This window comes from Solea senegalensis, linkage group LG7, assembly GCF_019176455.1.
Source record: "Solea senegalensis isolate Sse05_10M linkage group LG7, IFAPA_SoseM_1, whole genome shotgun sequence".
Lineage (NCBI taxonomy): Eukaryota > Metazoa > Chordata > Actinopteri > Pleuronectiformes > Soleidae > Solea > Solea senegalensis.
In genome coordinates, this window is record NC_058027.1 from 18,557,522 (window position 1) to 18,581,893 (window position 24,372).

Genomic DNA, 24,372 nt, shown 5'->3' on the forward strand with positions numbered 1-24,372 from the left:
TACACCACTTAGAATATACAGCAGATGCTCCTTTGACTTTTTTTATGGTTTAGACTATTGAAAATAAAACCAAATAAATATATATTGATCAATCAAAAAATATGCTATTTATGAGTTGGCTATATAGAAAAAAATATTAGATATGTTGTGGGAACTTGCCGTTGTTTCCTCAGCGATCAGGGGTAGAGTTAAGGTTTAATTATTTAGATTTTAAACCTATGCAAAGGTACAGTGTGTAGTGGCAGAAATGGACACTACTCTCATGTACGTACTATTGGCATGAAGGGCCTTGTTTTATAGAGGCTGTGGGTGACTAACATGCAAACAATAAAAATGGCATCCTTTCTGGTGTGTCAAATGCCGTAAGTCAAGCAAGCGTCACACCATAGGTGTTAGAAGATCTCGTGGGTTGAGAACCTGCTGAAACGATAGTTCCGCACCAAGCCAGAACTGGGCAGCGAACTGTATGTCAGGATCAGGACTGTGTTCAGAACATTATTCTTTCATCTGCGCTGTTCCTGCTGTTTCCTCAGCTTAAGCGTCTTAAGCGTCTTCCGTTTCCTAAAATAACTGTGGTGCGCACTCTTTCATATGATAAACGAGTAATTGATTGACAGCTCAGGTCCTCATTTACTGGGGTATGTCTCTGGCTTTTATCCTCTCACCTCTGCATGTGTCACGTTCGTCACGTTTACTTTTTTATCTCAGGTGGTTTTGTAATTTTCTGGATGGTTTTTAATTGGCCTACATTAGTTTACTCTGACCATGTAATGCCGTGATGCTGAGGAGGAGGTAGAGTATCGTTGAAAGTCCAGATCTGAGGTGAGATCTAACCCATAAATCCTGAAGGAAACAGGGCACATGATACACCAACACTTTATCCGTTGACATGTAATGTGTCGAGGAGCAAAGTTCAGATACGTACACATAACGCACGCTCGGATGCTAAGCTGTCAGTAGGTTAATCAATCACCAAAGCCAGTCAATCGTCATTCGGCTGTTCAGTCACTAAGATGCTCAGTCATCCCATCTGTGTCGTTCACCTTGTAGGCAGACTCTCTGTCTCCCTGCTGAGTGTTGTTTTAGAGGTTTAACTGCTGAGAGCCCGCGCTCCTTCATGTCTCTGAGGGACCATGACTGAAGCATCCTCATCCTGCCCCATGCCAGGGCAACACGTTCCCAAAGAGACGGAATAAACGGGACACAAGGAGTGGCTGTTGGTGCTCAGTTTATATCAAAGTCGACGTCAGCGTTTGCCGTCATACTTGCTTTTCCTTTGCCTTGAAATGATCAGATGTGATCAAGGATGGGATCAATTTCTCAACACTGACCCCGCTGACCTTTATCTGGATAGCACAAAGCTGTCAACGCTCTGCAATTACGTGCACTTCAAAAGCATTTAACATGTATGGAACATGTTGTTTATGGCACCCGAGCTGACCTCAAACCCGCAGCATTAATATGCAGACTACTATATAGAGGCCTGGCTTCTGTCTCTGCAGAGCAGAATACAGAGGCTCAGTCCGGCTCAAGCACAGGAAGCTGTAGAGTGGAGGTGGAGATGAAGTCCAGGCCTGGATCTGAGTCAGTCTCAGTCAGATCTCAGTAATGAACACTTTGAATGTTTCTGGGTGACACACAGGGTAAGTTTGGTTTGTATGGGTGGGCCAGAGCAATGTACTGGGGAGTGCATGAAAGAATCTACGCCTATATCACTTGTAGAGTTTCCATAAATCCTAACGGGGCCTTTTAAATGCTTACTCTGCTGTTTCAGAACAAAATAAATGCTGAACTTTTGTTTGGCAGGATATTGAAATTACACTTTAAAACATACACTGTGGTGTGACCTTCAAACCACTGGTCTCTAATCTCCAGACATGTCCATAACAGAATATGATTACATGACCCGTCATGGTGTGTATAAGGAAAACATTTAGCTTTTAAGAGAATATGAAGGAACGACTGATGTGTGGAGATCCGTGTATCTGCAGACTGTATAAAACACAAACCGAATCCAAAACTGTGGACTGCTTACACAACCCAGCAAAGACCCCACAACGTGGTCCATCTGAAATCATTACATTTGCAGTTTAACAATTGCAACCATCAATGATTTTAACGGAGCGAAGCCAACAACAATGTTCACAGACTGAAAACGAGAGAGTCCTGGATTCATATTTTTTTCATATGAAAAAGGAGGTTTGACATGATCTAGATCCACATTTGCAAATATGATTTTCTCTTCCATGACATTTTTCCAGTGAAACTTTTGTATCTAAAACTTGCAACGACAATAACAGCACGAAACACAAAGCTGAAGGGAATATCATTCATATTTTTTAGGCCATGAACCAAAGTACTGAGTAAAAAATAAAAAACTGAAATGTTGAGAGGAAGGGGGGGGGAAAAAAAGCTAGAAAAAGAAAAAATCATCCTGTGGTTCACATGAATCTGTGCAGATATATCCTGGCAAAATGTACCCAATCCTTGTTAAAACATTCCACTCCGAGCAACATATGTAAACCTCATTATGTTTTGTGGTCTGAGAACCATGAAGGTCTGTACAAACATTTGTGCCAGTCTTTCCAGGGGATGATCCGGTGTTTCTCTGGTTGACTGAAAACTCTGACCTGCTGGTGGCAGTAAATAAAAAAAAGTCCAAAAGCAAGATTGTCCACTGCTGGGAACCAAAATTAAATAAACTAATTCAACATGAAATTTCCTTGTGATCAATATAGGTGAAAAATAGGTGTAACTGAATACATGTGTGTTCATTTAAAGTTTGCAAATCATATGTAATCCCCTTATCCAATGTGCATTTTGCGAAAGGCAAACACAATGCAATATACCTGCTCTGAATACAATAAGAAGCATGTGTGTACCAGGTGTGGAGAGGCCTTTACCTCTGCTGACAGATTGGTGTGTCGTGCCACTCACCAGAGGCGCACTGACAGCACAGAGGCATACCAGGGAAATGCTTGGGGCCGTGAAGACTGGGTGGGGGTGGGGGGGGGCCTGGGTACATTTTCAGTGACAACCATCATGACAACCTTTTCCACAACCCAATTCCAGCACGGCTATCTACTATCAGGATAGTACTTTTTTTAGTACCTGCTCTGACGAGGTTCCGAGCAAGCTGCCAGAATCAAACCGAACACTGTCGAACTGTAGATCAGTTAAAAAGACATAAAAATCTTGACGACGCATTCATCTCTAACATTTAGCAAGGACATTTCTAAAATCTCAATAGTTAAGAGAGGAGTCTGGTGTTTTTAGCGACAGCGCTGCCAAAAGTGATGGCGAGTGGTAAGCCGCATCATGATGTCTGGGTTGGGTTTGACTTTACATCCTGCTGGCCTGTCTGTGTCTACTACTACTGTGTGGGTGGACAGCTAGTGAAAAGATGTGTGGAAGTTTTACAGACAAATAAAACAGCAAATATGTAGAAGGGGGCCGACTGTGCGGCGATAACAGAGACCCTCGCAAAGATGCTTCTCAGGCAAAATGACCCAAATCTGTGTGTGACTCAGCTTTGAGATATTCTCGCAGGCAAAGTCCCGAAACACTGATGTTAAGCATAAATACAGCCTCTCAGTCTTCATCTGTAACCACAGATTCTACGTATTGTTTTACTGGCAGCGACTTTGTGAGACCGAGAAATTCAATGGGAGGATGAAAGGAAGAAGTTGGACAAAACCGTGCGATCCCACCTCCTCCGTTTCCAAATTTCACGAAAGCAAAGGCCATATTTGGCTGGACTACAACAGCAGGGCAAGTCCTACAGACGCAAATGTCAGTGACGAATGATCATTACTCAGCTCAGTGTCATGTGACTGAGTGATGAGAGCTGAAATTGGGTTCCGGAGCTGAGCAGTCGCTTTATTGGCGATGGCATTTCAACATGTACAGCGCTAACGGGCTGCGTCTCACTTCCACACATATTCCATTTAAAAACATAAGCAAGTCAATGAGAACAGCTGTATAAAAAAAACACTATCATATCGGAGAGGAAAGAGGTAAGAACGGATAAATAACTGACAACACTAACATAAAATAATGTGGATATGCAAATTAGTATGGCCATTTTTAAGCAGCCTTTAGTTGTTTTAAAAACAGTTCTACAACAAATCTTAAAGCTTTGAGTCCATAATTTCAGGTTTGGTTAAATGTCCGGATAGCCATCGATAAAGAAGTTATCTGGGGCAAAAAAATAACAGTGACACAGGCTAGCTAAGGAACGGTCGCTGGTTTGAATCCCAGTTTGTGTTGGTTTTCTCCAGGTAATTCAGTTTCCTCCCACAGTTCAAAAACATGCTGAGGTTAAGTGGACAATTTAAATTGACTGAGAGTGAATGGTTGTTGGTCTCTGTGATGGACTGGTGTCGCCCTATGTCCGCTGTGATCCTCATGTGGAAGACGAAGCTGATGAATGAAACAAAGCTGTTTTTCTCCACAGTATATTGAGAGAGTACATGTTGATTATTGACCTACACTCTTTTTTCTCAGACAGAGTTGGCATTTGGTTATTCTCATGAAGATCCATCTCGACTGCGATTTAAGCGAGAAACCACAATAGTCATTGAGTTCTCCTGCAGAGTAAGTGATGTAGGACATGCTGCAGCTGAATATTTTCATGCGAGTTGCGCGATTTATTCTGTCTGGTGTCAATTACAATTTTATGAGCCTAATCATTTAGAGGTTCAGCGTCTCTGACAGTAACCATCCTCAAAATGAAAAAGTTTACTGCCTCAAGATAACGGCAATAATCACTAGCATATACCCACTGCCCTTTTGTGACGTGATATCATGGGAACAGAAGAACAGAACTAGATACAAAACAATGATCACACCACAGAAAAAAGATATATATTTTATAAAGTAATACATGTAACATCAAGGGTGGATTACCAATTCTCCATGAAAATCATCATCCTCCCATATGTTATCAGAGTAACAGTCTAAGGTCACTGTGGGTGTTATCTACTGCATGGAAGTGGGTTTTAAAATTGGATTTGGCTATTCTTAGGTGCATTATTTTAATTTAAGTGTCTACTAAAATGTTATGTTTAAACTTTACGTACATTTTCTGATACTTTCCGGTACTGAAGCATCACTTTTCACCATCGCCTTATGTGTTAATAATGTACTCCTGCCCCAAAAAGGCTTCATGATTCGCTGCTTACGAAAAACAATCCCTCCTCATCACAGTAAGATGTGGAGAGATCATTATGTGAAGAACAGTATGGAGGGAACTTGATGACGATGTTTCTGGCACTTTAGCAACAATGTTTTCTGTGAGAGAAACCTGTAATTTGATGACACATTTGCCGGTAATCATTATAAACAGTAATTTGTAATTTGATGACATCCCCGTGTGAAGACTTGGGGACGAGAGGCATAACACAATAACCCTTACCCGAGGAGAAAAAGAAGAACAATGAGAAACGGAGCATTACCAACAAAAACAACAACAATGACAACAACTCTGGTACACACACACACACACATCTCTATAGAGTAGCTACCGACGCACAACCTGGTGTGCAACCCACACTTTACCACATACTAATTTATGCACCACATTGTATTCATTACATGTCTGCGAATCTCATGTACTGCATTGTACCGTGTGCTGTGTCTTTATTTGATCATTTCATGAACTTGTTGAAGGCTACATGCCAAGCTGCTGGACAGGACAACATAGTTTGGCAGAGATGAGAGTCTCAAGGATTATGTCTTGGAACTATAGTGGTGCGAATGATTCCTGGAATGATGTGGACCAAATGTGCGGTTGTCATGACACTATCTGAAGGGTATTCACGTAAATAGTGTGTTGGCTTGAGGCATCATCGTTGTCGTAAAGATCATTCATAGCCACAGCTCCATTGACGGGTTGAAATGAGAACCATCCACCACCACAAAAGCAACAAACTGGCCCACTGGCACAGTCTGCTCACCTCTCATGCCAGTCAAGTGAAAGGAGGGTTTATATTTGAGCGTAGCCCCACAGGTCCCGTTTTACACTCATACTCCACAGCTGAGAGTGTTTAGGCTTCACAAAGATGAAACTGAACTGCCGTTACTGCCGACACAGACAATACAGAGACATTAAATACGGACTCATAAACAAACATGCGAGCTCATATACTGTACACTCGCATCACAGATACTGGACGCAAACCACGGACTGAAACCTGACCTCCAGCAAAGACAGAACAAGGACAAACAATAGCCTTGTGGAAATTCAGCTGATTCACCGTCATCTGTGTGAAAGCCACAGCAGAGCAGAGGAGGAGGAGACCTGAGGCTGTGCCAGACTTTGTTTACATGGCAAGATCAAAAAAGGGTTCCACCACACAACACCCCAAAACCTCAAGGAGTCAGAGATATCGTATTCACAGTTTAGGCAAGATAAGCATGCTGAGACATCACAGGCACAGCATAGATGAGTGGCAGAAAAAGTAAAGTAGGGAAACACATTCAAAAAAGAGTAGAGTGTAAAGAGTCTATTGACAACAGGTTTAAAAACACCTGACAAATGGACAGTTGGACAAATAAATCCAACTAGATAAATACATTTTGAGAGCAACAAAGACTAGTCAGCACATTTATATGCATGTTAAAAGTCAGATTTTAGTTTAGACTAAGGCAATCATTTGGTTTTCTTAATGTCATGTAAACAAGTTAGTCTGACTAACATCGAGCCAGTCATAGTCCGACTAACATACCTGGCTTTCTTTGGACGACACAGCAACCACAAGAGCCGTCTAATTTGTGTCACGATAAACATGTACAGCAGGTACGAAAACAAACAGAGCCACAGTCCATCTCGTCGCTTAGCGTTTGTTTTTCTGTGACGTTAAGGTCAACAGGAAACAGATTCAACACGCACTCACTTGTAGAGAGATACAGTGCCACCTACACGCAGCCAATACATCAATTTTCTCCTCCACATTTATACTTGGATTACGGCCTTAGCTGGATTAAACTGTAAATCTCAACTTAATATGTGCAAGAAATATGAACAGTATATGTATCTGTTCTGAAGTGCAGCTGTTAACCTGTCTGACTAAGTGGCCCTCTACTTAAGTGAATGTTATTTATTAAGTACTGTGTCACTAACTGTATCAGTTTTAAAGCTCTCATTTTCTCCACTTCTTTGGAGTCAAGGAAGTTTTCTCCTTGTGTGAGCCAATGGTGTACAAGATAGAGTTACACACTTACTATAAGACCTCTTTCACAAGATTCTGGGCTTAAAAGAAAAACATATTAAATAGGTGACATTTTAATGGATTCTGACCAAGGTTTTAAAATCTATCAAAAGTCATGGACCTCATGACAACGCAAGACTATTCATGCTATTGTCGCCAATAAAATGAATCACTGCAATGGACTTTCACCAGCAACTCATAATTCACCAAAGTTCTGACAAAACCCAAAAGATCCATCTCTAAACTATTTTATCTGAGGTCATCTTATCTAGTTTATGATTTTTTTTACACACTTTGCATTCATTTCATTTTTAATAATGGACATATTAATCTAATCTGGAGTTTCCTACTACTTTGATTTCATTTTTTAATCGTTTTACCTGCATTGAATTTCTTTAATGTGCTTTAATGTGACATATGTTCAGATACCCAACTTGTTGGTCAGTTGGATATTTTCCTATTTGTAACCTGGGTAACTTTCCTCCCTGATGAACACAGTGGACAGATTTATAACAGTCTGGAACATGTTGCATCAACAAACATGCTCAGCCTACAAAACTGTGGTGGTGGTGGTGGTGAGGTGGTCTGCATGAGCAGGGTGGCCCGTGATGGATTCAAAGCCTGAAATATGTGCACACGACAGATGGTCTGCGTGATCTCAGAAGAACAATATGGACATTATCATGTTACATGCAGATAACGCAGTCAAGCGTGTTGTGAACGCGAGCGCGAAAGAAGCGCACGTCCATCCACCGCTGACAAACTACAACTTAAACTTTTGTGTCCAAGCGAGTGAAAATCTACAACAGATTGAGAGCGACATGATAGATCAGTCCGTTTGTCCCTGCTGGTAATTACAGAAGTCCAAATGATCTAGGTCTGTCTGCGGTCAACCACTTTGTGAAAGTTGGAAAGGACAAATACAGCCTCATGTGATCCACCTCCTCGAGCGCACATCTATCATAAAGCCAGAAATTAAACAAGACGCAGAGCCAGCTTCAGTCTGACCTTGACAGTAAACAGATCAGATGTTCTGGCCTCACACCAGACCTGGTGGCTCATTTATTAAAGGATCTTCTTACGTCTACAACCAATGTTTGGCTTAAAAGTAAGGTTATGTAAATGTCAAAAATGACAAATTTTACAGTGATTTACTCCAGTTGTGGCTCAGTCTTACAATTCTGCCACAGCGTCTGCATTCAATTCACGGAATCCCTTTAACTCATGTGAACCTCAGAGCTCGTAAGATATGATATTGAGGTGCATGGTCGTAAACTATAACCGGTGAGACAGTGTGTGTTTTAAAAAGAACGTCGAGAAATCTAACTGTGCTTCCTGGTAATATGTCATACCTTTCACTGTTCTCCTCTTACACCGCCTTGTACTGTGCAGCTGACCCCGGTTAAATTGCAAACACTGCTCTTTTTCCCTTTTGACTGTAGGTGAAACACATTTGCCGGTAATCATTATAAACAGTCTCCTGTCCTAGTCTTCCTCAAGATGGATGCTCAAAGTAAGTGATCATATCCACTCCTGTCAGAGGACTCTGATGCAGGCCTGACTCTGACTCCCTGGGAGGGATGTCTTCCCTTTAACGTTTCAGCTCTGGACCCAAGCTGAGAAAGTTCAAGCTCAAGCGCTCGCTTTGCTGTCACGGAGCCAGGCTGGTGGGATTCCACTGGAAACTGTAGTACGAGAAAGTAATAACAACCGTGTCCACAAAAGGGACAACAAACTACAAAGTGAGGTTAGAATAAAATACTGGGTGATGATTTCTTTATTAGATAGACACAGGGCTGCTGTGAATTGACAAATTATGACCAACTGCATCTTCCTTATACGAGTGACGAGGGTCAGGAAAATATTGTTTTTTTTCCTCTCGAGTGGAAATTTCAGTTTCCATATACATGTGAGTCCTGGAAATGACAGTTTAATGGTTACAGAAACCGTCTCATAAGCCCACAATGTTTCCGGTCGGGTCTCCCAACAGTCATCAGCAGCCATTTGTCCTTTTTTTTTGCGCATCTTTGCACTATTCTGGGAAAGACAGTCAGCTATACAGTATATACCAAGATGTAAATATGTGGTGTGCAGTGACCCGTTTCTGTTTCACTCAGTGGCTCAGGTTTTTGGTTTTTAGACACAAGAAGATCTGGTGTCTTACCTGAAACAAGTGCTGTTCTTGCCTCCTGCTCTGACACAGGGATACTCCACGGTCAGGATCTTACTCTCTGGACACTCGGCTCTGAGAAAAAGAAAGACACGTGGAAACAATATGGAAATGACCAACACTCACTGCCATATGTCAGAGATGTTTGAAACAACAAGACAAACCCTCCCCACACTTCAGCATGTTTAACAGTTACACCTGAAACTTTAGAGCCTAATGCCAAAAGTAGTTTGACCTAAATTGTTACTATTTTCACACTGCATTATCCAGTATTGTACGGTGACTATGCTTGACATTATATGTAGTTTAAGTCCAATTGATTCCAGGGTCATTAGATTAGGTTTCCATTGCACATTTTGACTGAATTTTTAAAAGACTCAGTGAATCTCATTTCTGTGCGTTTACATCCACTGTGGTAAAGTGAATATTAAAAGTTAGTTCAACATAAAGATGGTGTTGATATACGCAGTAGCCACATTTTGTTTCTGCTTCCAATTATTATAGCAGTAATATTTGCTTTTTTGCGCGACGCGGACAAATGTTGTGGTTTCCTCGTTAGTGAACACAAACCTCCATTTGTGCAATTTTTACAGTACAGCAAAATGCAAAGGCAGAATGGAATTTGGAGGTTCTAAACTCTTTAAACTGTTTCAGGGCTGGCCCAAGCCTTTATGGGGACCCAAGCTGAATTTGATTTGGGGCCCCCTCCCACCACCTCAGAGTAGCTGGTTCCTGACAATTAGAACAGATGTGCAAATGTGCACCACTAATGAGCAACTCCAAAATAAAACCAAATAACTTAAGATAAACACTATTTAGATATGTGAATATATCTAAAGATATATACATTTAATATTTCAAAAAAGGTTGTTTTTTTCTCCACACACTATTGGGGGCCCTCTGGTGGTCTGAGGGCCCAAGCAGCTGCTAAGTTTGCTTATGTCATGAGCCGGCTCTGAACTGTTTCCAATGAGTTCACTCTCTTTAACCTTTTATCACCAACTTTTCCATCTCGTTCAAGAAAAAAAAGAAATATAGTTTGAGTTTTATGCATCTTGTCCTCTCCTTAATATTTTCATAGATTCTTAATTGATTTATTCTTTGAAGCATGAATATTAATCTATGTATCTATAGATATAATGGCAATGCCTTGACTTTAGTGAGGTAATAGACACAGTCCCAGCCATAACAAAACAATTAGATTAATAAAATACAAAAATGCAGCTGAAATATCAGTGACTTTTTGTCACTTGTTTGGTTTTTCTAGCCTTAAGACTTAAGTTATTTAAGCCTGGCTTTACAGAGGCCGCCATCTTGCACTGATATTCTATAACAGACAAACCAAACCAGAGAAGAATACTTTCTGCAGTGACCTTTAAGGAAAATATGTCAAGGTCAGAACTATTTCTATTACCATTCTACTGTTTCTCCTGCTTCTACAACATTATCTGAGCCAAACTCTCACACATAACCAACACTACCTCCAAAATAATAGGTCACCCCAAAGCCAAACTCACAGAACTGAATAATAAGGCCATAACACGCATTGTAACCACAATAGTTGCGGACATTACACACCCACTCAACCACCATTTGAACCAATTGTGCTCCAGGCACAGACACAGAGCTCTGAGGAGCCTTATCCCAGCAGCAGTAGCTGCACAGAATAATAGGCCTTGTGTGTACTTGGTTATATTGTCTATTGTGCCGTTTACTTGTTACCATGTGTGGCTGTCTGAACTGGTTTTGTTGTTTCTATCCATATGACCAACCAAGTTTATTCATTCATTCATCATCTACCGCTTTATCCTGCACATGAGGGTCATGGGTGGTGCCGTAGCCCAGCTGACGCGGTGAAAGTCGGGGTAAACCAGGTCACGAAAGGCAAATAAATAGAAAAAAAGAGAACAAACATTCACACCTATGGTCCTTTTTAGAGAGTTCAATTAACCTCTGCATGCTACACATGGGTAGAACATGCAAACCCCACACAGATGGCATCAGTGCGTGTCACGTGTTCCACCGTGTGGCCCAGACTAACTACGATACGATGGCTTTCAAATCCAAGAAAGAATAAGCTTCCATTTCAAAATACGAATCACAAGCACTGGCCAATTTGTCTGCTCAGGCTGTTGTAACAAATGGCAGCCTCCATAAAACAAGGCCCTAACCTAAAGTACAAATACATGGCTTATTCCAAGGCTACGAAAACCAAACCGTTTAGATTTTAAAGTGATTCAACACAAATGCAGACATACTTATGGGTAGTAGTACATTCAATATCTGCCAAGAGATCCCTGATAAATGATCCACACTGGACCTTTGAGTGGGGGCATCCGTGGATGTTTCCACACTGTAACATAATCCAGTTCATTTACGTTGGACATAAATCTGAAGTTCTGTGTGAAATGGGACAAGCTGAAAACAATAACTATAGGAATAGGAATAATAATACGCTACTGCTGGTTTACAATCTGCGGTTTGCTTGTTTCACGGCGGTTTTTCCTCCAAATGGGAGACGGTGCATGTGAATTCTCTCTCATCCTCTCCTCCCCTCCTGACCTCCTCCTCCTCCTCTCTCCGGACACGTTGATAACATCTGTCATGTTTGGTCTGAGCATAAGGAACATTTGGCTCTTTGCACCGCGACCGATTGCAACCACTTGGAGTTTCTCGGTTGCCGTTTGCATTTCCTTGAAAATCACATTAGATTAGACGCGCTGCAGTTCATTCAGCGGTCTCCTCTTTGACAGCATGCGCGCACACTGTGTCGTAAAGAAACAGCAACCTATTAAACACAGACTAAACGTTAGTGTGGTTTTGGCACGGCGCGCTAATCAGATAGAGCGGCGTCCTTAATTTGACTAGAAAATAAAACTTTATAATGTAGGTGAAGTGGCTGTTGTTACTGTCACATTCATCTTAATATGAAGTGTATTTACAGATGCTGTTTGCTTCTCAAACGTTTATCTTAATGTTGTAGTGGAGTTTTGCCCAAAACCCGACACTCGTTGACAAGATAAACATGGCACAGCTTTGTTTTAAATCTTTATATTGACACTCACCTCGAGGTGTCCACTGCAAGCGTCGTCCTGATAGAGCTGGCACCAGATTCCCACAGGAAAACCACACAGAGAGCGCCAAATGGTAAAAGAGTCGCACCGTAAAGCTGACCCATGTCCCCTCTGCGCACCGAGAGAGATGATCTGTGCGAGGAAAACGCATTCACATCAACCGAGCGCCACTGGTCTCATCTGTCAGTGAGCCGCGAGAAGTGGCATCAAAACATCACAAATCCTCGTCAAGGACCCCGCAGAGGTGACGCACATGAAGCCCGTAGGATGGAAAGTGCTGCGCGGCGCGCCCGGAGCTCCGTCCCAACTTTTACGCACGGAGGCAGAGACCCCTTGGAGAGTTAATGAAGGTTTTACAGCTCAGTATGTTCTCACTAATCCCTCTGGATTTACATTCCTGCCTCCAAAGAAGAGACCTCAACTGAGAACACAGCCCCACCGCCCACTGATCATAGATGGTGATACGATAATAATAATGATAATAATAATAATAACAACATTAATGATAATTAGAGTTCTTGATCTAAAACCTCATCACAATCTCATCTCCGAGCTCTCCTGATATCTTTAAACAGTCACAGCACATTCACAAATTCAGTTTCAAGAGCTGGAGGGAAATCCAGGGATGGGGGAGGGGCAGTATTTGGATGCTACAGCATGTGAAAAATTAGGTTAATGAGATTCACATGCCTCTGTCTTCAAACATTGGAATCGATATTGATCACATATAAAGACGAGGGAGAATCATTTGGTTGTGGACAAATCACAGCAGCAAAGAGCACAGCGTCAAACTTGCAGCACTTCAGACAGTTATTGGCTTTAATAGTGACACTGATGGGTGAATACAGTATACAGCTGTGGAGCAGCTAAAAGCAGTTTCACTATATGTCTAACAGCATTTTGAAACGAGCTCTGTGAAATTCAGACGTTCAGTTACTTGACAGTTGAGTGTTGTGCTGCTTGTCATGACTCCGGCAGCAATAAAAGTATGGCTGTTTGAAAGCAAAGCTCCTCAAAAGGCATCACTTATCTCCTATAAATCTAATCTCAATGCAGCTTCTGACAGCAGCTGAAGTTTATTTCATAAGGACTCAGTGGCAGACCGTGACATAATGAGCCTTTAACTTTCCATCTTTTCCTCCTTATGTATACATTTTCTGCATATCCAAGTGTAATTAAAATAGAAGAAAAGAGAGGAAAAGTAATTAATGAAACAGCCTGTACATTCAGTAGAGATTAGGCTTTTATAAATAATTATCCACTCATTCCTATGTGTGTTTTCAATCATACGTGCAATCACAGCCTGATTGCTCGAGCCGCAGGTCTGCCATGGTCTTTGAGAGCTGAACTGTGCACATGGTTATGTGATTAACACTGTGCTCGACATTTGTATTCTCACATTATGCTGAACTTAAATGTCCTTACACACACACACACCGAGAAACACCCACAATGATCTCATGTGAGTCGTGTTCACTGTATATTATAATCACTGATGAAAATTTTGAAAACTTGAAACAACGCAATGAAAAGAGAAACAATAATTTAATAAACTAAATCTTCATAGGGGACTTTTGGGGTAAACATTATACACACTTTACGACAAAACTATGATGGTGAATGGAGGAATTCTCACTGACTTCCCACGCACGTCACTACAGTGGCCTTCACATTAGAAAGGATTTAATTGTTATTCATTTGCAAATTAAAGCAACACAATGTAGGATTTCAACCTACAAATAATATCTCCAAGATTATTTTGACGGTACGTTAAGTTACAACATGGTGAATGGTGACCCTGGTCTTGCATCGCCTGATTTGGCACCATGGAACATCTGGGTTTCAGGTCCATGCCACAAAAAAACCCCTCCCTAAGCCTTTTTTACACCAAGCGGTACAATGTGGTACAGCTCGCCGCGGTGTGGTTGAAACCTTGATCTAACACTTGTGTTGCCAGATGATGATGATGTTGCCGGACGATGATAGCTGTGTCGGCTATGTAAACATTGTGTGATGGCATGCCAGCGAGGCGGCGTAATGAATTACACAAAGAACAGGGAGAATGTGACACGGTACACGAAAGAGCTACAATGGAGGACATCCAGCATTTTTTCTTCTGCTTGGCATGTGGCTGTGTATCACAAGATGAAGACAAGCTTTGTTTGTGAGGAGGAGACAGGGTGCACAGAAAAACACAGCCGTTTTGTATTTTATCATACTGTACCGACCAATCGCAAATATACACAGGTTATTTTGGCAAATAATCATGCACCAAAGTGAAACAAACTGTACTGTACTGTACTGTACTGCCTGGTGGAAACAGAGATTAAATATGCATCACAGGTTAGAACACAAGCTGTTCTACCTGAGTATAATATGAACATTATTTTTCATATTTTTTTATGGGTTTTTATTCAGATTTGGTTGCTACATCTCTTGAGTTTCTGTGGGAGGCGTCTTATGTTTCAGTGAAACCACTAAAGGGTTATTCCATTGTTAAAGGAGATCTGACCAATAGTCACCTCAGTGGAAAGCGGGGCGCAGTGGTCAGTGGTTGGTCAGGCGATGTTAGGTAACTCTGTGCTCACTGGTACCGTCTATTCCCCTTGCTGTGTGGAGTTCTTGGCCACTGTTCAATAAAAACAGCTGGTTTTATTCACCATCAATGAATCACGCAAGGAATACACATGCACTCACACACACATGTATGCGCACAGTGACTTGGTAAAAGTTAATTCCATAGTCTCTTTTGGCTTAGTCCCCAAAACAATCACATAAATTCATAGAATATATAAAGCAACATTATTAGGGAACCACAGGAAAAGGCAGCTGATGAAATGGTGGTGGTGTTTTGTTACTGTAAACCACAGAGGCCATGGTTTCACTTGTTCCCATGAAGGACAGTTCCCTTCGTCAGTTCTCTCAAGTTGGGGTTTTATATTTAGTGTTTGTCGATCTGCACTTAAGCACATTCCCATTGTGGGCAGGACCCACATTCTTAATCGTTACCAAGTGCTTGTCATTAATGAATAAACAGTTGTGAAACACATAAAAGCAAAGATATTATCCCCGACTTCCCAAAAGGAGTTTCAGGGGATTATACAGTTGCAGCAGAAAATGAACATGGCTGTGTTGCCACTGAATGAACATTTACTCCTTACGTTCACCATTTACGTCCTTGGCATTACTACAAAGTCATCAATAAATGATCATATTTGGACACACTTATTAGATCAGAGCAATCCTGAAAGAGGGTGAAGTTTACAGTCTCAACGACGGCAAAGCATTCAAAACATCCGACTGTTTCTGTGATGCCATCTCAGTGGAGTATCTCTACAGTAAGAGCCGGTGAGTTCTCCAACACAGAACAGAATCCCCTGGACTCAAATGTCATCAGGAATCCCTCAGGAGTTCATGATACCAGTCTCTGTTTTGAGTGAGGGACACTGGCCTCTCCACATGTCGTCAAGTCTCTTCAAACAAGTCCATGCAAGTGGGGGCTCAGCGTCTGAACGTGGAAGTTGTAGGAATTGAGTTTCCTCACATGAATACCCCACTGATGTTTAACTGGGAGGAGTCCCACAGTCACTCTTTATCTACAGAGACTCAAATGGTCTTATTGGAACTCCAGTACAGCAAACCTGCTTCATCCTATAAAATCACTAACCCACGCATGTTAGTGGATGATCCACTGCTTGCGTTGGTGCGACATGGTAATTAGGGAACAAAAAAAATGCCCAGATGTCCCTTTACGTTTATTTTCTTAAACCTCTCACAGATTAAACTGAATAAATCCTCAAAAAACACAAAACATGCCAATTGTTTTAAGAGCTGGTGTCCCCTTTGGAGTCGCACACACTGCAGACATTACACAACATTATGAGATACATTTCTGCACATACTTTGGAAACTTTTTGGCAAGAAGTGATGTATAATCTGGAGAAAACACCTGTGCAACAACAGAGACTCAGTGTGATTACTGTGACTAATTCTATTTCCACATAATGCGTTGTGTGCACCATGATATCCACACCGATGAAGAAACATTTCCCAATCTGCATGTTGGCAAAAGGAATTACCTCTCTCTGGTCTGATAAACACATCCCAAGGTATCATGATCTAATATAAGAACGCTGCAAAGACATCACTTGTTTTTACAAGTGTGTCTGGAAGACAAAGATTTTTAAGCTCTCCTCATGAATACATCTTATGTCCATTTCATTTATTCATTAGAAATAGTCCCATTACCTGTCAGAAACACTGACAAGGAGGCATGTGAAACAATCCTGGCCTCAGTTTTAACATCTTCCAATCGGATAAGTTGCTGTAATAGTGTTTTTTTATTGCAGTCGTGTTGCTCAGAGACTGAGGGAGTTTGAGAAATGTGAGTGTTACATGCCTCTCTTATCACAGCACACACCTGACTGTTAGAGCCAAACAGCGCAGAAGACATCCATCAATATGAGAACAGGTCATGTGGAAGGACGGTCTCTACGATTGACGTTGCACAATTGTTGGCGATGGTTTGTGTGCAGCAGTGACAAAAGTTCATAAACTCTGACACTCTGGACTTTGAACACAATACTTGAGCACAAATGTTTTGCGAGCGTGTGGTTTGTTTTTCATCATTTCAAGCAAATACGTTCACTGAGTTTAGAAAAGCACGTTCCACTCTTTGTCTCTTTATGGAGTCTAATTGTTACATTTCAGCAGGAGTAGAAGTTTAGGGTGTGATGGCATCATTATACTGCTGGTCCCACACTAACATGAAGTGGAGGCCTTCGCTCCACTGGGATAAAGTATATACAGTACTTGAAAAAACACTGTGGTATCATCGCTTATTATTTTATGAAATTCAAACCGGAAAAAGCAGGTTTCTGTCCCGCTGTGGCCAAAGCCAGTGGAGAATGATGTTTCGGTTTATTTTACAAGGTGTTGTCCACCCCTTTAAACAGCTGTTCAACATCTGATTTCTGGCTCGAGAACGGCGGCTTCTTTGGAAATACTCTGTTTTACTTTTATATTTGTCCTTATGATGCCGTGTTGAATGCCAGGGAATTTCATGAGTATACTGGTGACGCAAATTCCACAGAACTGTCAAACTACTCCTGTTTGTCTGTATACCAAAGACGGTTTGAATTTTCATGCTCGTGTTAGCCAACTTGAAATGATCTTAGTTGTGAGAGTTGTCTCTACAGTAATGGTATTGCTTCCCAGGACGTTACCCCATTTGCAATGTTGAAGCTAGACATGTGCGACGCATGTTTTGAGCTCACTTTCTCTGATGTGTGTTCAGTGAGCAACACAAACTCCGTCCAAACATAACATTTTAACATAATTGTGCAGAAATTGGACCAATTTGCACGGCTGCTGTGGCCTTCACCTCAAAGCAATCATATCGTCTTTCATAACAAATTGCAATAATCAAAAGCCATTTCCCGGCTAAAAGTTTTATTTACATTCTCATAAGAATTCATGCTGCCATGCGGCCCTTTTTGTGTTCTGACAAAACTGTACCTGCACAAGCTCCTACTGTATATGATTTATAGTTTGACTTTTTTTGGTTTTTCACAGGTGCACCCTGCAGTCGGCAGCTGAAAACGAACACTCTCACTTGCAGGTTTGGCATAAACACAAACTGGACGTGAACACGTCATGTGTTGAAACCGTGTCAACTGTGATGGATTTGGCTCCGCTTACTGGATAATGACGTGACAGGGATTGTTTAAAAAATGACAAACTAAAAAGGGATACAAACTAAAACAAATAACGCAACAGCAAATGCTACAATAGCTCAGAATGTAGATCCAACAGTCACATTAGCACAGGACTTGTGGCACACAGAGCCTGATAAATGTGCAAAAACACTTTTCCTGTTCGGTTTGCGGCTGTTTGTCTCAACAAGAAATCAAGCTCTGTATGAGAATAGACTGCAGGTGTTGATGAAACACTGGCCGCAAGGGAGTGACACTTTTCTGTCACCCAATCTGTCTGTCGCTGACTGTCGTGGGTGTCGTGGGTCTAGCTCCACCCGTACCGCACCATTACTCTGGTATCCCCGAGGGAAGGATGCCAAAAAAATGGAACAGTCCGGGCTGGTTATTTTGGTACTATTCCTAATTGAAACACAAAACAATATGTACCAAAGCGTGACATAAGGTGGAAGGCAGGGTACACCCTGGACTGACAGAGACAAACAACCAACCACTCTCACACTCACACCTACGGTCAATTTATTGTCCAATTTACCTAATCCCCAGGAATATCATATGAAGTTGTAGAAAAGTAGACTTTGTAATCTTATTACAGCTAGACTAACTTTTCCCAGACAAGCTAAACAAATATACAGTACTGAGCATATTACAGATATGTGAATATCAATCTTCTCATTTAGCTCAACACAAACCATAGAAAATTTACTTCATTGTTTGACATAAATTTCATTGTAATGCAATGGATCTTTCACTTTCACACTCACAATACAGCAAAACTAACATGTCACCGTGTCAAGAGTAGATGTTACTGAAATCTGAAAAGCGAGAAATTGAAAGATTACAACATTAATTCTGCAAGGACGTGGCAGGGGGTTCGGAAGAACTTTCATAGTTGTAGATAAGACTATGAGTAATTATTACAAATGTCGCAACAATACAAATACTCCCCCGATGGTAAAATATTCTTTCACACTTAGGGAGTTTATCTCTTACTTTCTAAAGACAAATATCTGTCCCACAAGTGACCTCCATCCCATCAGTCACTACTTACTGCAAACGAATGTAAATATAAATGTTATGTAAACTGGTGAAGGCAGGTTAATGTTCATCTTCCCCCCCTAATCCGTCACAGGAGGATGTCGCTGCTGTGAGTCAGCCATGCGGAGAGAGCTTATAGTGAGTGCTTTGGGTCAAAATGTCTTTTCCTGAAAATGTCCCCCGGCTTGGCCATGACCTGTTCGGACAGGAGGGATTATGCACCGTGTGAGGAGACGGAGCTTTTTCTCCTCAGACATTGGACAGATCCTGTGGTCAGGTCTGTTGATTAGCAGCATCACAAGGCCACAAAGGAACAGGGGTCTATGATTTGGAGGCTCCACCCTTGACACTTTTCCTGAACATGCAGAATTCATATATTATATTATACACCCCATGAGCTCCTCAGTGTAGTAGCCTCACAGTACAAATACTGCAGATTACGGATGAAGAAAAACAGCAGCTTTTATTGACTTCCTAAAATAAAAATCCATAATCCACTATAACATATTGCATTGCTTTGACTAGCCACCATGCATCGCAGTACAGGAATCAAAGCCCGAGCAGGGATTAACCTCTACCCGTTCAGCTAAACAGGACCCCATGCAGACTGAAGTCAGATATACGACAATTAAAACATTCGCTCATAGTTGGAACTCTATTCCCCTCGCTGACTCTTAATTTACATCCTGCCAGCATGAAGTGTGGAACAGAATTGGGGGAAAAACGTGTAAATCTCCTCGGCGAAACTAAATTCAACAGCTCTAAAAAGATAATGGGAAACCTTCGTCGTGAATCAGGCTGCGCCATACCTAGTACAGCTGCGCGGCCTGGGAACAACATTCCTGCACGCAGTAAGTCACACACACACACAGAGGTGGTGGTAGAACACACACAAATCGAAAAGACAGGATTATTCATCATTCTAGTCACACTCATGGGAAATATTTCATGTCTTAACTCAATCTGGAGGCGACGTCGTCCCAAAGGGGGCCCCGTGATATGGCGACTAATGGGCTACAGGCCCAATCTTTCCCTCCCGTAATGGCAAACTGAGCCAAACACGAGGTCTGCTCACTGTCCGCCCCGCGGCGGGCTCACAAGCTTATCGCCACATTTATATTAATTGCACAGTGGTTCTTAGGAACCCCGAGCTAATCACATCGACCGGATGAAGAACGATGGCAGGCGAGTGTAGTTAGAGCGGCATACTAAATCTTACGCCTGCTATGTGAGGTCTTTGCTGCCACACACTGTTTGCACATGTTCTCTCTATGTGTGTGTGTGTGTGTGTGTGTGTGGGCTTATTAGACCAACCAGGTGAAATACTGCAAGGGATCTAAAACTGCAAAATGAAAAATCACTGGCACTCGCAGTATCAATTAAACACAGCTGCACAATACACATTCATTGCCTGTAACAGCAACAACCGCTTGCCATCGTGTACGAGTAAGTCTCGGGCGTCATTGTATACCAAGTATCTGATTTATTAACATGGGACACTGCATAGTAATGAAGATTAACGTGGAATTATGACAGATTATTATTTCCATTGGCTCACTTATTTGTACAATTTTGGGCCGTCCCTGATTAAAGATGCCCACCGATCTCTATGATTGTAGAACCCTCTACATTGTGCCGTGAGAGATTCAAAGACAGAAGCTGTCACAGTGTTGTGTCCAAAGACAGCGACCATGTAGTTGTTTGTTGCACACAGCAAAAGAATGATTAACAGAGCACAGTTCTGCTTGTTCTGCTAACTGGTGCATGCTTATGACGTTGCCAACTTGTGTTGCAGCTGAAGACGCAATAGCTGATTCAATAGTCAGCCTTCTACGGTGTGGACGCCTCATATTTGATGTTTTAGCCAAGTTTAGCTACATTTCGCACAGTGAGATTTACGATGGCCGTAAAAAATTGCTTAAATCTGTACGAGACATCTGTATTTCCAAGATTTCACACCATCAGATTCATTATGTTAAGATGAGCGATGAGATGTTAACTCCACAGAGCAGACGGAGCCAAGTAAATATGTAGCGGCAGTTTTAGGGGACACTCCAGGTGGAGTTAGAGGAATGTGCTGAGAAAGGACCAACCGAGGATGAGCAGCAGGAAGAAGGAGCCGGCGTGGAGAGAGCTGATGGCAGAGAGGGAACCGAACTGGGACAAAAGATGGGGCCAGTGGGTGTGGGTGTGGTGACAGCAGGGGATGTCAGTACAATCTGAGAAAGGGAAACCACAGAGTTAACTTGGAACAGGGGGTTTACAGGGAAGTGACTAACAAGGACGAGGGAGCTTGCCAAAGCATCAATACCACACTGGTGGATTAAATGATATGGTGAGGACAGGAGTGACAAGCTGCGGGCAAATACAAGCGGGAATCGATGATGAGCAGCAGTTGCGTTCGTGAATTGGCAGAATTTCTGTCTAGATTTGTTTTTCCGCTTAAAAAAAATCATCATCAATCAACAAAGAAAACTTAAAAGGGAAAGTCAGGGCTTTCATAAAGTGTGGTTTCATGAGTTACTGACACACAGACTATGCTCCGCTTCAAAAAATAAAATGCCCAAAGCTCAGCCTACACACTGTACAGTTTCAGAAACCTTGTTGATCAATACCAAATGAAGTTGTACACATACAGCACCTACAATTTAAAAGACAAAACTCACAATTTAATGTGTTAACACTACACGGCTGGATTGTGAAACCACAGCCAGAGTGTTCACACCCTGTACGGCCACCAGCCTCTGTACACTGCAGGACTAACGATACCAGAGAAAGCTGAATTTATGCATAACTCTGAAACTTCAGGTCCAAAACAGTACAGTGTCAACAATAAACCTGCAAACTAGACACGGACATGTTGTTGGAAGGTTTTGCATGGAGTTTGACCAAAGCGAATGGGTATATCCTGTATGAATATTTGTATATTAGTGTTGGGACAACGCCACCCGTGGAATTTTAACCCGGGACATGTATTAAGGGTGACTATAGAATTGAACAAGGTAACAAAAGGTTCGTTAAAAACAGTCATTTCCAAATGTTTAACCCAAAAGTCTAAAAGACACAAGGAATCACTCTCACAATTTAAAATGAGCACTTCAGTAGGGGAAAGGGAAGAGGACAGAGCTGGGGTTTACCACGGCAGCAGGGGAATAATGGGAAGGGTCCACAAACTATTCCACTGTGACACTGCACAACAACCAAAACATGGGATCATGAAGGAAATACAACGAGGATGTTGACTGCTGCCTAAACGCAGAGCACCTGTCCAACAGTGAGGGACAAAACAGCCATGCCACGAGATAATAAATATATTCAAATGGATTAAGAACATCTACAAGTGAAATAAACATTCAGACAAAATAAAGAAGCAGTACTCAAAAGGAAGTAAAGCAGCCCAACTAACCCACATAATTAGCTAAACAAACTTGACAATTTAAAGAAAAACTAAACAAACGTAACTCAATTTACAAAACATAAACATACACAAGCAACAGCAAACTGTAAAAAGAGACGGGCCCTTAAAATGATTTGCACATGAGGCACATTCACAAATTGTGCCAACAGACCCGAGCTCCGACCAACACAAGGAGGAAAACTAGACCTAAAGGCCTAAACCAGGACCAGGAAAATCAACAGAGCCAAAACAGCAGCCAAATCCAGAGTGTGGTGACCAAGCTGCACCATCACCAGAGCCTCTGGCAAAACAAAGGCATATTATTAGTTTAAATGAAAATTAATTAATGACTCATCCAAAATTTCACTTAAAAACCCACTCCGCGGGGCCGCGCTGCGTGCACGGCAACAGTTAACAGGGAGCTCAGTGACAACGCCGACCTACCTTCCGTTTACGAGTCTGCCCGCAGGAGAGCCTCCAGCGGACCGCTGATCAGCCACTGCATCGAGCGGAGAACACGTTCCCAATGCGCATTTTGCGCACGCAAAGAACGCTGCAGCCACCACTGGAGAGAGGAAGCGGAAACAGAAGGAGAGCGCAATCACCGCACCTGTATATATAACTGCGCACGACACCGCCCAGCTATCAGTGAGATCAGCTGTGCCTCAGGTGAGCTTGCGCAGTGGCAACTGTGAATCATGGGTAAAATTGGGCAAATAATCTTGTAGTGCCTCTGTGTTGTAATAATGATCGTTCATATCCGCGTCTAGTTGAGAAGCCGTCTGTTACTACACAACCTGTGTTTTCACTTTGTTTGATTAATTGCGTACAAGCGTACAATTGGTAAACAACAGTGAGAGTTCACATTTTCCCATCATAACACATTAAGACATGCGTTGGAGCTGCCACTCTTATTTCTGCGGGGTGGCTGATGTCTGATGAATCAGGATTTACGATCCACACTAAACGGCTTTGAATGGCAGCCATGTTCCTCCTTTGAAGAGCAACACCAGCTCTGTTGATGGGGAATTATTCGTCTTTGGCCACTCAAACTGGTGGGTTGGAACTACCTGTTGTTTTACAGCTGCCTTTAACTCGCCTACAGATTGTCCAAAATAGACTTGCAGTGTTCCCATGGTCACTGACCCAAATAAAAAGCCCCCTCCAATAATTGAATTTATGAGGACGACCAGGCACTTGTCCGTGCAGATTTTACAGCTCAAAGCTTTGAGACCAAATACAGATTATGTGCAATGCTTTTTAAACACTTTTACATACCAATTGGACTTCAGGCAACAAATAAATCCTGCACTCTTTAACAAGGCTGGCTTTATTCTACAGAACAGGCAGCTTGAAAATGTTGATTTTGAATCTGTAAAGGTAGCAGTAAACATGAGCAGATGGGGACGGGGGGCAAAAACCCTCTGTGTAAATGTTTGCTTTAATTATTTGGTGCTCTTTACTGTTCCCTGTAAATCTCCTCCATGAGAGTCGTCATCGTGATAAAATGCAGATGGAAGTTGTGTCATTAAGAAACAATGATTTGAACAAGCAGGCATGAATTGGATGCACTTGATCACATTAATGGGAGACATGTGCTGATGGGCGACTGCAGAGAGTGTTGATCAAAGGACTGTCTCGTGTGTGAAACATAATTGAAATATAATTGTTCTTTCCTTTGATGAGAGACGGGGAAGCAGAAATGTGCTCTTACTGTAAGATGTTATCAAGTCACATGCTGCAGTCAGTTCTGGGAATAGGGGAATTT

General features: G+C 42.0%; 1 protein-coding gene across 1 annotated transcript in view; it reads right to left on the reverse strand.

The window, feature by feature from the left end:
• The window catches only part of LOC122772491 (collagen and calcium-binding EGF domain-containing protein 1-like), a 31,247-nt gene extending 18,293 nt beyond the window's left edge, over window positions 1-12,954 (reverse strand). Inside the window, exons 1-2 of the mRNA XM_044030595.1 lie at window positions 12,447-12,954; window positions 9,376-9,456 (exon numbers count right to left, since the gene is read on the reverse strand). Coding sequence (XP_043886530.1) covers window positions 9,376-9,456; window positions 12,447-12,559 — 194 coding nt within the window. The 5' untranslated portion in view covers window positions 12,560-12,954. The remainder of the gene's footprint in view (window positions 1-9,375; window positions 9,457-12,446) is intronic.
• Between the last annotated feature and the right edge of the window lie 11,418 nt (window positions 12,955-24,372).